Below are 14,796 nucleotides of genomic sequence, written 5' to 3' on the forward strand. Positions count from 1 at the left end.
AAACAAAATTTGTTACGGCTGGTTCATTGAGAGAAAGCTTATTTTACAATGCTCCTGTGAAATGAGGCCCGCTTCATTAATTTATGAAAGCACTTGTTTCCAAAGCTCAAGTGATATCTAACTCTTTTTACAGTTCTACTGAATGATGTTAATAAATGTTATGTTTATTGTAATTTGAACTATCGTTGGGTCGTGACTCGTGTCATGTGTGATATAGGTGGCTTATTGAGAACTGTTTCCTACTATAGGCAGTTGGCTGCCTAGTGATTGCAACATTGTAACTCACCGATGTGAATAGTTGGCAACAATGTTTTGTTTCCAAGTGCACCTGAATAACAACTGATATGCACCAATTGCTCATGATACACATAATTACTCTAGTCTATCAATCCATTCCAAATCTTTATACTATACACTACCGGTCAAAAGTTTTAGAACACCTACTCATTCAAGGGTTTTTCTTTATTTGTACTATTTTGTACATTGTAGAATAATAGTGAAGGCATCAAAACTATGAAATAACACATATGGAATCATGTAGTAAACAAAAGTGTTAAACAAATCAAAGTATATTTTATATTTGAGACTCTTGAAATAGCCACTCTTTGCCTTGATGACAGCTTTGCACACTCGTGGCATTCTCTCAACCAGCTTCATGAGGTAGTCACCTGGAATGCATTTCAATTAACAGGTGTGCCTTCTTAAAAGTTAATTTGTGGAATTGCTTTCCTTCTTAATGTGTTTGAGCCAATCAGTTGTGTTGTGACAAGGTGGGGGGGTATAGAGAAGATGGCCCTATTTGGTAAAAGACCAAGTCCATATTATGTTAAGAACAGCTCAAATAAGCAAAGAGAAACGACAGTCCGTCATTATTTTAAGACATGAAGGTCAATATGGAAAATATCAAGAAGTTTGAACGTTTCTTCAAGTGCAGTCGCAAAAACCATCAAGCGGTATGATGAAACTGGCTCTCATGAGGACCACCACAGGAATGGAAGACCCAGAGTTACCTCTGCTGCAGAGGATATGTTAATTAGAGTTACCAGCCTCAGAAATTGCTGCCCAAATAAATGCGTTACAGAGTTCAAGTGACAGACACATCTCAACATCAACTGTAAAGAGGAGACTGTGCGAATCAGGCCTTCATGGTCGAATTGCTGCAAAGAAACCACTACTAAAGGACACCAATAAGAAGAAGAGACTTGTTTGGGCCAAGAAACACGAGCAATGGACATTAGACCGGTGGAAATTCGTCCTTTGGTCTGGAGTCCAAATTTGAGATTTTTGGTTCCAACCGCAGCGTCTTTCTGAGACGCGGTGTGGGTGAACGGATGACATCCACGTGTATTTCCCACCCTAAAGCATGGAGGAGGTGTTATGGTGTGGGGGTGCTTTGCTGGTGACACTGTCTGTGATTTAGTTAGAATTCAAGGCACACTTAACCAGCATGGCTACCACAGCATTCTGCAGCGATACGCCATCCCATCTGGTTTGGGCTTAGTGGGACTATCATTTCTTTTTAAACAGGACTATGACCTAACATACCTCCAGGCTGTGTAAGGGCTACTTTACCAAGAAGGAGAGTGATGGAGTACTGCATCAGATGACCTGGCCTCCACAATCCCCTGACATCAACCAAATTGAGATTGTTTGGGATGAGTCGGACAGCAGAGTGAAGGAAAAGCAGCCAACAAGTGCTCAGCATATGTGGGAACTCCTTCAAGACTGTTGGAAATGCATTCCAGGTGACTACCTCATGAAGCTGGTTGAGAGAATGCCAAGAGTGTGCAAAGCTGTCAAGGCAAAGGGTGGCTATTTGAAGAATCTCAAATATAAAATATATTTTGATTTGTTAAATACTTTTTTGGTTACTAAATGATTTCATATGTTATTTCATTATTCTACAATGTAGAAAATAGTAAAAATAAAGAAACCCTTGAATGACTTTTGACAAGTAGTGTACATGGCGCATATGTTGATCTTGCCTGAGGCAGCAGCAGAACTTCTAGGACGGGGCCTCACAAACACAATTTATTTGCTTTAGTTTGTGGCAGACCTTGGCCTGCTCAAGGTGAACCACTGCTGTTGGGAAGTCAAAACTGTCCAACTCCTTGGAGCAGCTTGCGATGCGCATCAGAGGATTTTATTATAGAAACACACCCAACGCTAATGTCCCAGCAGCTTGAGGATTTATTATAGAAACACACTGACAATAATGTCCAAGCAGCTTGAGGATTTATAAGGCTATGATGTATATTTGCCTTTGAAGTCGGAGCCCATCTACTGGTATTTCCATCAATGAATAAAAAGCATTATTTTGCAATGGATGATTTTTTTCTCCCGGACGATTTGACCGGCAACAATTTTATTTATTGTGTTCGTTTTTTTTGATTGGCCAAAAACCGGCATTTACTGGGTAACAGAACCCCTTATCCCCATGTGCATCAGAGTAGCGTCTTGTGTATTTTACGGTTCATTTTTAGCCTAAAGCGTCGCGGAGATATGCATCGTTATACATCGGTTTATAATAGGATTTGGTTACAATTTAGCTGACCAATGGCAACCTGTGGACCACCCTTGAGCCGGCCCTGCTTTGGTACCACAGGGAATGAAGAGACTGTCAAGAATTACATCCCAAATAGAATGGTTCTGCTACTTACCTTACCCTTTACACTCGTGGGAATTGGCCTGTATGCACAGGGCTAAATTCAGCTGTTTCTTACAGAATAAATATGAAAAGCTTATGAATTACCATGGTAGCAATTGAATGGGAACAGTTTGGAGATTATGGGAAAATTATTAGACCAAGGACACAACAGTTCACCTGACACAAGACTGAATCCAAACATTACACTGTTGATTTTATGTGCATTTTAAGTTTACTGTACTTTTCGCTGCATTTGTTGATAATGAAATCTGAAAATACTCAGTAACATGATACGAATATTCCTGGAAAATGTGGGGTCGGTGCAACATAAGACAAAAAAAATACAAGGGTTTGAGTGAGCGGACTGATGTCTCCAAGTGGGCCACACAAGGGGTCTCCGACCTTTTCTAGCATGAGAGCTACTTTTAAAACATGTACCATGTCACGAGTTATTCATTATTTTCTAGCTTTCAAATAGGCACATTCTTCTCTTCTCCTCTCCCCTGCAATTCTTCCCCGGGTCATTAGTGTACAAGAGAAATAAGTGTACTATGTTTTCTGTCAATATACAGTGTCTTGCAAAAGTATTCAGCCCCCTTGGCGTTTTTCCTATTTTGTTGCATTACAACCTGTAATTTAAATTGATTTTTATTTGGATTTCATCTAATGGACATACATAAAATAGTCCAAATTGGTGAAGTGAAATAAATAAAATAACTTGTTTCAAAAAATTCTAAAAAATAAATAACGGAGAAGTGGTGCGTGCATATGTATTCACCCCCTTTGCTATGAAGCCCCTAAATAAGATCTGGTGCAACCAATTACCTTCAGAAATAACATAATTAGTTAAATAAAGTCCACCTGTGTGCAATCTAAGTGTCACATGATCTGTCACATGATCTCAGTATATATACACCTGTTCTGAAAGGCCCCAGAGTCTGCAACACCACTAAGCAAGGGACACAACCAAGCAAGCGGCACCATGAAGACCAAGCAGCTCTCCAAACAGGTCAGGGACAAAGTGGTGGAGAAGTACAGATCCGGGTTGGGTTATAAGAAAATATCCGAAACTTTGAACATCCCACAGAGCACCATTAAATCCATAATTTAAAAAAATTGAAAGAATATGGCACCACAACAAACCTGCCAAGAGAGGTCCGCCCACCAAAACTTACGGACCAGGCAAGGAGGGCATTAATCAGAGAGGCACAAAGAGACAAAAGATAACCCTGAAGGAGCTGCAAAGCTCCACAGCGGAGATTGGAGTATCTGTCCATAGGACCACTTTAAGCCGTACACTCCACAGAGCTGGGCTTTACGGAAGAGTGGCCAGAAAAAAGCCATTGCTTAAAGAAAAAAATAAGCAAACACATTTGGTGTTCGCCAAAAGGCATGTGGGAGACTCCCCAAACATATGGAAGAAGGTACTCTGGTCAGATGAGACTAAAATTGAGCTTTTTGGCCATCAAGGAAAACGCTATGTCTGGCGTAAACCCAACACCTCTCATCACACCGAGAACACCATCCCCATAGTGAAGCATGGTGGTGGTAGCGTCATGCTGTGGGGATGTTTTTCATCGGCAGGGACTGGGAAACTGGTCAGAATTGAAGGAATGATGGATGGCGTTAAATACAGGGAAATTATTGAGGGAAACCTGTTTCAATCTTCCAGATATTTGAGACTGGGACAGCGGTTTTATCCAGCAGGACAATGACCCTAAGTATACTGCTAAAGCAACACTCGAGTGGTTTAAGGGGAAACATTTAAATGTCTTGGAATGGCCTAGTCAAAGCCCAGACCTCAATCCAATTGAGAATCTGTGGTATGACTTAAAGATTGTTGTACACCAGCGGAACCCATACAATTTGAAGGAGCTGGAGCAGTTTTGCCTTGATGAATGGGCAAAAATCCCAGTGGCTAGATGTGCCAAACTTATAGGGACATACCCCAAGAGACTTGCAGCTGTAATTGCTGCAGAAGGTGGCTCTACAAAGTATTGACTTTGGGTGGGGTGAATAGTAATGCACGCTCAAGTTTTCTGTTTTTTTTGTCTTATTTCTTGTTTGTTTCAAAGTAAAAAAAAAACATTTTGCATCTTCAATCAAATGGTACAACCCCCCCAAAAATCAATTTTAATTCCAGGTTGTAAGGCAATAAAATAGGAAAACTGACAAGGGGGGTGAATACTTTCGCAAGCCACTATACCTGTTAAAATAATGGTTAGTAAAAAACTAAGGGGCCCTATAAAATCTGTGATTTCTTCCCCCAAATTTTATATTTTCCAAAATGTGTTTTCTCAGTTTTATTTTTCCTTGTTTTAGATGTAGTTTTGAGAGAGAAAAAATAAATACAATTGTTCATAGAGAAACAACGAAATTGGATGTTCTGAATCAATGCCAATGGTTCAATCACATCAGAAGACAATTTTTTTGGGGGGGTCTGAAAAAAAACTAACAAATGATTTTTGAGCCAGGTAAGCCTATTTTGCAGTTAACATTTAATTGAGAAGGTTTTGTGGAAAGTATTTCTGTCAATCCACAAGACAGTTATCACATCAACTTGCTACACACAGAGTGATAGACAAACGCGCTCACCACACAGACAGACAGAGCCAATATTGCTGGAAATGAATTGCCAGATATTGTGTTAGGATTGGCTTTTTAAGCCAATAGTAGCTTACAAGGGGTGGGATAATGTCAATGTTGCGTTGATTAGATCGTAGCTGGGAGCTTGCAGTATCTGATATTCATGAGATTTGTTTGACAGTTTAGGATGTAACTCATGGAAAATTGTATACTTTCAGAATTGTTTGGCGAACTACTCATAGGTGGGCTGCTTGCTACTGGTAGCTCGTGATCGAGCTGTTGGAGAAACCCTGGGCCACACACTTCTCCAAAGTGTGGACAATTCCTAATCAATTCCAGTGCACTTTTATGACTCAAAGAAGAGTCTTCAACAAAAGGTGCTTTTTTGAGCTCTGTGCTGTTGAGGAACTAGAGCAAGCACACTTGTAGTTGTTTGGTTTGGAACGCAACTCTGCTTGTCGCGCTGATGTTCAGAACGGCTGCCAGTCAAAACCCATACAGTGCTGTGAAGCGCAGAGCCAGAGCTCTGACATCATTTATAGCATGTTACTGTACAGCCACTACGTTCCAATTTAGCCGTTTATCAGTGCCTAAATCTGCCAATTTCGACCTGTATACGGGTATGAGTGTAAAGGGTTAACACAGGCACAATAATTAGTGTAGCCTATTATTATAAGACTCTAAAGTTGGATGTTTTGGTGCTGCTAGTGCAGTTCAGACTGCTGGTTGAGAAATTAGGTGGTGTTTTTTGTCTTAAAGTAACATTATACTGTGCTATTATATTTGGTTCTGTTATGTAGAATACTATCATTATGTGATCTTGCATACATTGATTCAGCTTTGATATAACTTGATTAAACGAGTGCCATTCTCTATTCATCACTGAAATTCGCCAGAGTAGCCTGTTCTCTGGGAACAAGTAGAGCAGAGACTGCGTATAGTAGAGAATCCCGCACATGCGCTAAGTTGAGGGTTTTTAGATATCGGGAAGAGTGTTCCGAAGCAGTTTCTCCATAACACCCAATGAGAGACAAACCTGGAGAGTTATATTTGTTACACCAATGTGGCAAACAAATTGATATTTGAATGTGATTCGATTGCTAAATGTAATTTTGACAGTATTTACCCTGCACTAACACCATATTCTACTGATCAGATTCTCAACAGGACCCTGATAAGCTGAGTGTGTTGAGCATGGCTGGGAAGATAGTATTGCACCCCAGCAGCTCTCCAGATGGCGAGTTGGCTGCATTTAATGTATACAGTAACAGTACAGTTTCTCTGAGGCATTTTCTCGTTGCGGTATAGACTATAAAGTATTCTGAAACTAAGTGTGCAGGCTTGTATCGGAGGTAACCTCTTCTCTTTCCCTTCATTTGCCTGTAGGCGAAGAAGTATGCCATGGAGCAGAGCATTAAGAGTGTGCTGGTCAAACAGACCCTGGCCCATCAACAACAGCAGCTCACCAACTTACAGGTAAGGAGAACCTCATTTGTGAGGTGACAGCCCTGTCCACCAAGCCTCCTTCCTCATACAGTGCTGAGAAAAGCACAGTCTGCACACAATTTGTTGACACATTTCACATATTTAAATGTTCTACACAACATACTACACACATCATGGGAAAAAATATATAGATTTGAAAAAGAAATACAGCCATACAGAGTTAATTTACTGTTTAAAAACCCCTAGAGTCGATGTCCCCACCCCTGCGGAAATCAAGTTAGCGTTACAAAAAAAGTCCCCATCAAAATCTGTCTGTTTAAGCTAGAGATGACATATTTTTGCATGGGCTGGGTTTCAATCCACTGCATCTGCCAATGACGACCTTCTGCATCTGCGCTGGAAGGTGGCCGAGCTACAGCGGTGTTTATCAGACTTTATTTATGTAACCCTTATTTTACCAGGTAAGTTGACTGAGAACATGTTCTCATTTACAGCAACGACCTGGGGAATAGTTACAGGGGAGAGGAGGGGGGGATGAATGAGCCAATTACAAGCTGAGGATGATTAGGTGGCCATGATGGTATGAGGGCCAGATTCGGGAATTTAGCCAGGACACCGAGGTAAACACCCCTACGATAAGTGCCATGGGATCTTTAGTTACAACAGAGAGTCAGGACACCCGTTTAACGTCCCATCCAAAAGATGGCAATGTCCCCAATCACTGCCCTGGGGCATTGGGATATATTTTTTTAGACCAGAGGAAAGAGTGCCTCCTACTGGCCCTCCAACATCACTTTCAGCAGCATCTGGTCTCCCATCCAGGGACCAACCCTGCTTAGCTTCAGAGGCAATCCAGCAGTGTGATGCAGGGTGGTATGCTGCTGGACCATGAGACGAAAACGTCTGTAGCGCCCGAACGGCTTGGCCTAAAAACTAAATATGACCAGTCTATGGAAAGGTGAGACTCTCAAGAACACGTACATGTTGGAAGCCCACAAGCCTCACATGACTCGTCTGAAGGTAGCATGGTACCAGTGTAAAAAATGAATGGACGTAGTTTAGTACCCCCAAAAATTTGTTAAATATGGGTAAACATTTTTAAAAATTATTTCCTGATCTTTCTTAGCTTGGCACACCTGTATTTGGGGAGTTTCTCCCATTCTTCTCTGCAGATCCTCTCAAGCTCTTTCAGGTTGGATGGGGAGCGTCGCTGCACAGCTATTTTCAGGGTTCTCCAGAAATGTTTGATCGGGTTCAAGTCCGGGCTCTGGCTGGTCCACTCAAGCACATTCAGAGACTTGTCCTGAAGCCACTCTACTCCTGTTTTGGCTGTGTGCTTAGGGTTGTTGTCCTGTTGGAAGCTGAACCTTTGCCCCAGTCTGAGGTCCTGAGAACTCTGGACCAGGTTTTCATCAAGGATCTCTCTGTACTTTGCTCCATTCACCTTTCCCTTGATCCTGACTAGTCTCCCAGTCTCTGCCGCTGAAAAATATCCCCACAGCATGATGCTGCCACCACCATGCTTCACCGTAGGGATTGTGCCAGGTTTCCTCCAGACGTGACGCTTGGCATTCAGGCCAAAGTGTTCAATCTTTGTTTCATCAGACCAGAGATTCTTGTTTCTCATGGTCAGAGTCCTTTAGGCAAACTCCAAGCGGGCTGTCATGTGCCTTTTACTGAGGATTGGCTTTCATCTGGCCACTCTACCATAAAGGCCTGGTTGGTGGTGCAGAGATGGTTGTCCTTCTGGAAAGTTCTCCCATCTCCACAGAAGAACTCTGGAGCTCTGTCAGAGTGACCATCGGGTTCTTGGTCATCTGCCTGACCAAGGCCCTTCTCCCCCGATTGCTCAGTTTTTCGGGCGGCCAGCTCTAGGAAGATTCTTGGTGGTTCCAAACTTCTTCCATTTAAGAATGATGGAGGCCACTGTGTTCTTGGGGACCTTGAATGCTGCAGACATTTTTTGGTACCCTTCCCTCGACACAATCCTGTCTCAGAGCTCTACGGACAATTCCTTAGACCTCATGGCTTGGTTTTTGCTCTGACATGCACTGTCAACTGTGGGACCTGTATATAAACAGGTGTGTGCCAATCAATTGAATTTACCACAGGTGGACTCCAATCAAGTTGTAGAAACATCTCAAGGATGATTATTTTAAACAGGATGCGTTCAATTTCGAGTCTCATAGCAAAGGGTCTGAATCCTTATGTAATTATTTTCAAAAAAACTGTTTTCGCTTTGTCATTATGGGGTAATGTGTGTAGATTGATGAGGAAAAAATTGAATCAATTTTAGAATAAGGCTGTAACGTAACAACATTTTGAAAAAGTCAAGGGGTCTGAATACTTTCCGAATGCACTGTACATCATTGGTGAAAGCAAGCTTTGGTGATTAAATTTCACTTCCTTATTTACATTTACGTCATTTAGCAGACGCTCTAATCCAGAGCGATTTACAGTTAGTGCATACATTTTTTAAATTATTTTTTATACTGGCCCCGTGGGAATCGAACCCAGCTGAACCTGAGCTACCTCCCTGCCGGCCATTCCCTCCCCTACCCTAGACGACGCTGGGCCAATTGTGCGCCGCCCCATTGGTCTCCCGGTTGCGGCCGGCTACGACAGAGCCTGGATTCGAACCAGGATCTCTAGTGGCACAGCTAGCACTGCGATGCATTGCCTTAGACCACTGCGCCACTCGGGAGTACGTTTATTTTACCAAGACAAATGTGATTTCTCATTCTGAATCGTTCATTGGGGTCTTTATCTAACGACATTAACATTATATCCAAAAAGTCGGATTTCGTAACCTAATACATTTGATTTGATTTGACAATTTAAAATGCATAAAGAAGCCACACCAGGAAACCAATACATGTATCAGAATTGTTGAGGATTATATACACAAAAAGTAAGACTTTTTTCCATTGTGGCTGCAGGGCAAAATAAATGACATGGGCACTCTCTGTGCCATACATTCAATCATACACAATGTCCACAAATTTATATATATGGGTCTTTCTATAAATAAAGGGACCAATATGTGACATCAAGGTCAACATTTCTAAATGGTTTGATGTATATTTAAATATGATTTTCTTGCAGCTTCACATGTGTAGGTACAGGAATAAAGATGGGCGCACACCAAGACCATAACTCCACCTAGCAACAACAACATCTACATGTCAGTCAAAATGTGACGTGTGTGTTTTACACGGTATACCCTATTTTAACTTACAGCATGTTCTCTGGCTTTATGACATTATTAGATCTCTTTATCACCACCACCATCAATACTCCAGATGGCAGTCATCCATCTGGTCACTGCCATCTGGTCTTTGGTACATCTGGCCTCTGGTACATCTGGTCGCTGGTACATCTGGTTTATAGTACATTTGGTCTCTGGTACATCTGGTCTCTGGTACATCTGGTCTCTGGTACATCTGGTCTCTGGGACATCTGGTACATCTGGTCTCTGGTACATCTGGTTGCTGGTCTCTGGTACATCTGGTCTCTGGGGCATTTGGTACATCTGGTACATTTGGTCTCTGGTACATCTGGTAAATCTGGTCTCTGGTACATGTGGCCGTTGGTACATCTGGTCTCGTACAACTGGTCTCTGGTACATCTGGCCTCTGGTACATCTGGTTGCTGGTACATCAGGTCTCAGGTACATGTTGTCGCTGGTAAATCTGGTCTTTGGTACATCTGGTCTCTGGTACATCTTCTCTTCGGACATCTGGTCGCTGGTACATCTCGTCGCTGGTACATGTGGTTGCTGGTACATGCTGGCGATCTGGTCTCTGGTACATCTGGTCTCTGGCATCTCTTACATCTCTTACAAAGGTCTGGTATGGAAACAAAGAATCACATGAAGTTATTGAAATAAGTAATTTAATATCAAACATGATTGACATAATGTAAGCAATGTGTTACTTACCACGCAGACTATGAAGGTTCACTTCTCTCCATTGGCTCAACATAAAATCCATTCTCACAGACTACAATCCCATGGAGACAAGAATCCCAGAAGCAACTGAGGTTTCTTGTTGCCACTACCTTGATCGTTTTGATGCAATGCAACATCATGGTGCCAGGCACTTGCTTCAGACTACAGTGACTTGGTGCGGAGGTAATGGGTACAGGTATCTGGGGATGCTTCCGTTGTCAGATTGTCTCTGCTGTAGTTGTAGCTCTCCTTTGCGTTTTTGATCAGGGCTTACATTTCACATTTTAGTCATTTAGCAGACGCTCTTATCCAGAGCGACTTACAGTTAGTGAGTGCATACATTTTCATACTGCTGCCACTGCTGTGGCTGCATGGCTTTTGTTTACTGCACTTTCCCCATCACTGGCATCTTTACCATGTCTGGAGCCAGAATAGTTGTTGTACGGGGAAAGCAAAATCAGACACAGCATAGCTAACATCAAATATAAACTCAGCAAAAAAAGAAACGTCCCTTTTTCAGGACCCTGTCTTTCAAAGATAATTCGTAAAAATCCAAATAACTTCACAGATCTTCATTGTAAAGGGTTTAAACACTGTTTCCCATGCTTGTTCAATGAACCATAAACAATTAATGAACATGCACCTGTGGAACAGTCCTTAAGACACTAACAGCTTACAGACGGTAGGCAATTAAGGTCACAGTTATAAAAACTTAGGACACTAAAGATGCGTTTCTACTGACTCTGAAAAACACCAAAAGAAAGATGCTCAGGGTCCCTGCTCATCTGCGTGAACGTGCCTTAGGCATGCTGCAAGGACTGCAGATGTGGCCAGGGCAATACATTGCAATGTCCATACTGTGAGACGCCTAAGACAGCGCTACAGGGAGACAGGACGGACAGCTGATCGTCCTCGCAGTGGCAGACCACGGTACATCCGAACATCACACCTGCGGGACAGGTACAGGATGGCAACAACAACTGCCCGAGTTACACCAGGAACGCACAATCCCTCCATCAGTGCTCAGACTGTCCGCAATAGGCTGAGAGAGGCTGGACTGAGGGCTTGTTGTAAGGCAGGTCCTCACCAGACATCACCGGCAACAATGTCGCCTATGGGCACAAACCCACCGGTCTGTGGAACTTGTTCAGTTTATCTCTGTTGTTGAATCTTGTTATGTTCATACAAATATTTACACATGTTAAGTTTGCTGAAAATAAACGCAGTTGACAGTGAGTTTAGTTCCTTTTGCTGTGTTCTGTGAGGTTGGCTTTCACTTTTGCAAGTTGGTTGTTCTGCCAGTCCTTGATAAACAAGTGTTCTGAAAAAGCTTGAGCCTCTTGTTTCAGTTCATCAATAAGCATCTTCATAGATCCACGCTTACAGACCAGAGATCACTTTTCTATGGTGTACTATTGTTTCCCATTTGTTACTTTTTGGCAGACAATCTCCCATCTTTTCCACTCTATATCAGTGTCCTATTTTTTACGAGGAGGCATTAAATGGATCTAGTCTATGGACACCACAATCCTTGCACTGCTATTTGATACACTTAGGATGGTGGAAATCATTTCCTGGAGTTTTCTCACACATAGTGACACTGCTGAATGCATACACACCTTTTATGGTTGGTGAATTTTTGCTCACCAGGTGGCCATTCACTGTCTGTAATTCAGTTTGATATTTTCACAGTATTCGCAGTTTTGCGCTTCTCTGTGGTTTAATGGTTCTTGGTCTTTATCTGTAAAACATAGCAGCTCCTATTGAGAGACCAGGGTTGGCTTTGAGAAATTCTTGGTGCAGCCGAGCAATGGAGCGGTCAAGAAAGCTGACTGCCTTCCCAGTCTTCTTGCTCAACAATATAAATATGATGGCCATGCATCGTTTTTGCTAAAAAGTCCTTGCTTTTTCATTAAGCTCATTTACTTGTATGGCTGCCAGCCAAATAACTTTGCACTTCTGTTGTCATCTGGTGAAAATTAAGTTATTTTCTGCACTAATGTATTTTATGTGAAGGAAAACTAGAGTTGCACATCCCTGATCACTCTATTGAAGTAAAAGAACACTGTTGACTTTCAATATAAAACGCGACCCCTGTCAATACACAGCTGAATTCACCTGCTCCCACTTTCTCCAGTTGTGCTATGTACAAACAAGCACTTGACTGGCTCATAATGTGACAGGTGAACTGAGGAACACAATCTGCTTTATCTCCCAACACATTGCACAAGTTGACTGCAGGTATTTACTGAAAGAATAGCTACAAATTATTAAAATGTATTGAAAAACTTCAAATAAATAATTTCAACGATATTGAAGGTATTGAAAAACCATCCCGTGGCTTTTTCCAAATACCTCGGTATACGGTATATACGGTATACCGCCCCAAGCCTATTAGTTACTGGGGGACTGTACCATACACAATTTTCTGGGCCAATACCAGCTTCAGCTAATTGACCTGTTTATCAACTGATAGCCACTGTAGTTGGCTGAGCTGAGAAGGGCCAACATGAGCCTGAGGGCCTTGCCATTTTATTCCGAGCTGTCTGTAGCTTGTTCTTGATACATTTAGGGGAGCTACTGTACCAGGTAGTGCACACACAGTCAAACTGAGGCTGCACTGACTCTGCTGCAAGTGTTTTCAAGGTCCCTTTATATAGAAATGTGGCTTTTCTGGCCAGAAATGTCACTCTATGGTTGACCCATGCTGTCCCCTGTCAGGAACCTGTATAGTTCACAGCCAAAGTATTTAACACAGTTCTTGGCTGTAACTGCTGTGTCACCAACCGTGACTCTTAACGCCTGGTGTTCTACCTAGCCTAAGCATAGAGCCAAATAATATTGACTGTTTTCCCCAAATGAAGAGACCGCTTGTTGTCTGACGGCCAGTTACTGACTCGTTAGTTCTGCACTAAGCTGGCTCTCAACCATACTCTTGTCTTTCTGAGAGACCACTTTTGTGATTTTTGACACCTTCTTTTCTCTGGCCTTGATTTAGTCAGTCTAATTTTGGACATCCTACAAGGGTAAAAACTCAAATAACGTTTGAAAGGATTATGATAGAGACGTGAGGTTAAGACCATTGGTTTTGCTAGAGTATCTGCACAATAAACATATTATTTTTGATTGGACACCCTTATTATTTTTGATTGGACACCCTACTGTAACATTGATTCAATTACTTTTGGTAGTGGCAATTCAGGTCGGATTTTAGGATATTTTTACATCTTTACCCAAACTCTCCACCATGGCCAAGACCAAAGAGCTCTCCAAGGATGTCAGGGACAAGATTGTAGACCTACACAAGGCTGGAATGGGCTACAAGACCATCGCCAAGCAGCTTGGTGAGAAGGTGACAACAATTGGTGCGATTATTCGCAAATGGAAGAAACACAAAATAACTGTCAATCTCCCTCGGCCTGGGGCTCCATGCAAGATCTCACCTCGTGGAGTTGCAATGATCATGAGAACGGTGAGGAATCAGCCCAGAACTACACAGGAGGATCTTGTCAATGATCTCAAGGCAGCTGGGACCATAGTCACCAAGAAAACAATTGGTAACACACTACGCCGTGAAGGACTGAAATCCTGCAGCGCCCGCAAGGTCTCCCTGCTCAAGAAAGCACATATACAGGGCCATCTGAAGTTTGCCAATGAACATCTGAATGATTCAGAGGAGAACTGGGTGAAAGTGTTGTGGTCAGATGAGACCAAAATGGAGCTCTTTGTCATCAACTCAACTCGCCGTGTTTGGAGGAGGAGGAATGCTGCCTATGACCCCAAGAACACCATCCCCACTGTCAAACATGGAGGTGGAAACATTATGCTTTGGGGGTGTTTTTCTGCTAAGGGGACAGGACAACTTCACCGCATCAAAGGGAGGATGGACGGGGCCGAAGGTGAAGGTTTGAGTTGCCAAACGTCAGCCTCGAAACCTTAATGACTTGGAGAAGATCTGCAAAGAGGAGTGGGACAAAATCCCTCCTGAGATGTGTGCAAACCTGGTGGCCAACTACAAGAAACGTCTGACCTCTGTGATTGCCAACAAGGGTTTTGCCACCAAGTACTAAGTCATGTTTTGCAGAGGGGTCAAATACTTATTTCCCTCATTGAAATGTAAATCAATTCATAACATTTTTTACATGCGTTTTTCTGGATTTTTGTTGTT

At 42.4% G+C, this 14,796-nt stretch overlaps 1 protein-coding gene across 2 annotated transcripts in view; it reads left to right on the forward strand.

Moving 5' to 3' along the window:
• The window catches only part of puf60a (poly-U binding splicing factor a), a 73,992-nt gene that overhangs the window by 19,388 nt on the left and 39,808 nt on the right, over nt 1-14,796 (forward strand). For both annotated transcript variants that reach the window (XM_084139985.1, XM_084139984.1), the window contains one exon: nt 6,620-6,709. In XM_084139985.1, coding sequence (XP_083996111.1) covers nt 6,620-6,709 — 90 coding nt within the window. The remainder of the gene's footprint in view (nt 1-6,619; nt 6,710-14,796) is intronic.

This window comes from Coregonus lavaretus (assembly GCF_964263955.1).
Source record: "Coregonus lavaretus genome assembly, chromosome: 23".
NCBI lineage: Eukaryota > Metazoa > Chordata > Actinopteri > Salmoniformes > Salmonidae > Coregonus > Coregonus lavaretus.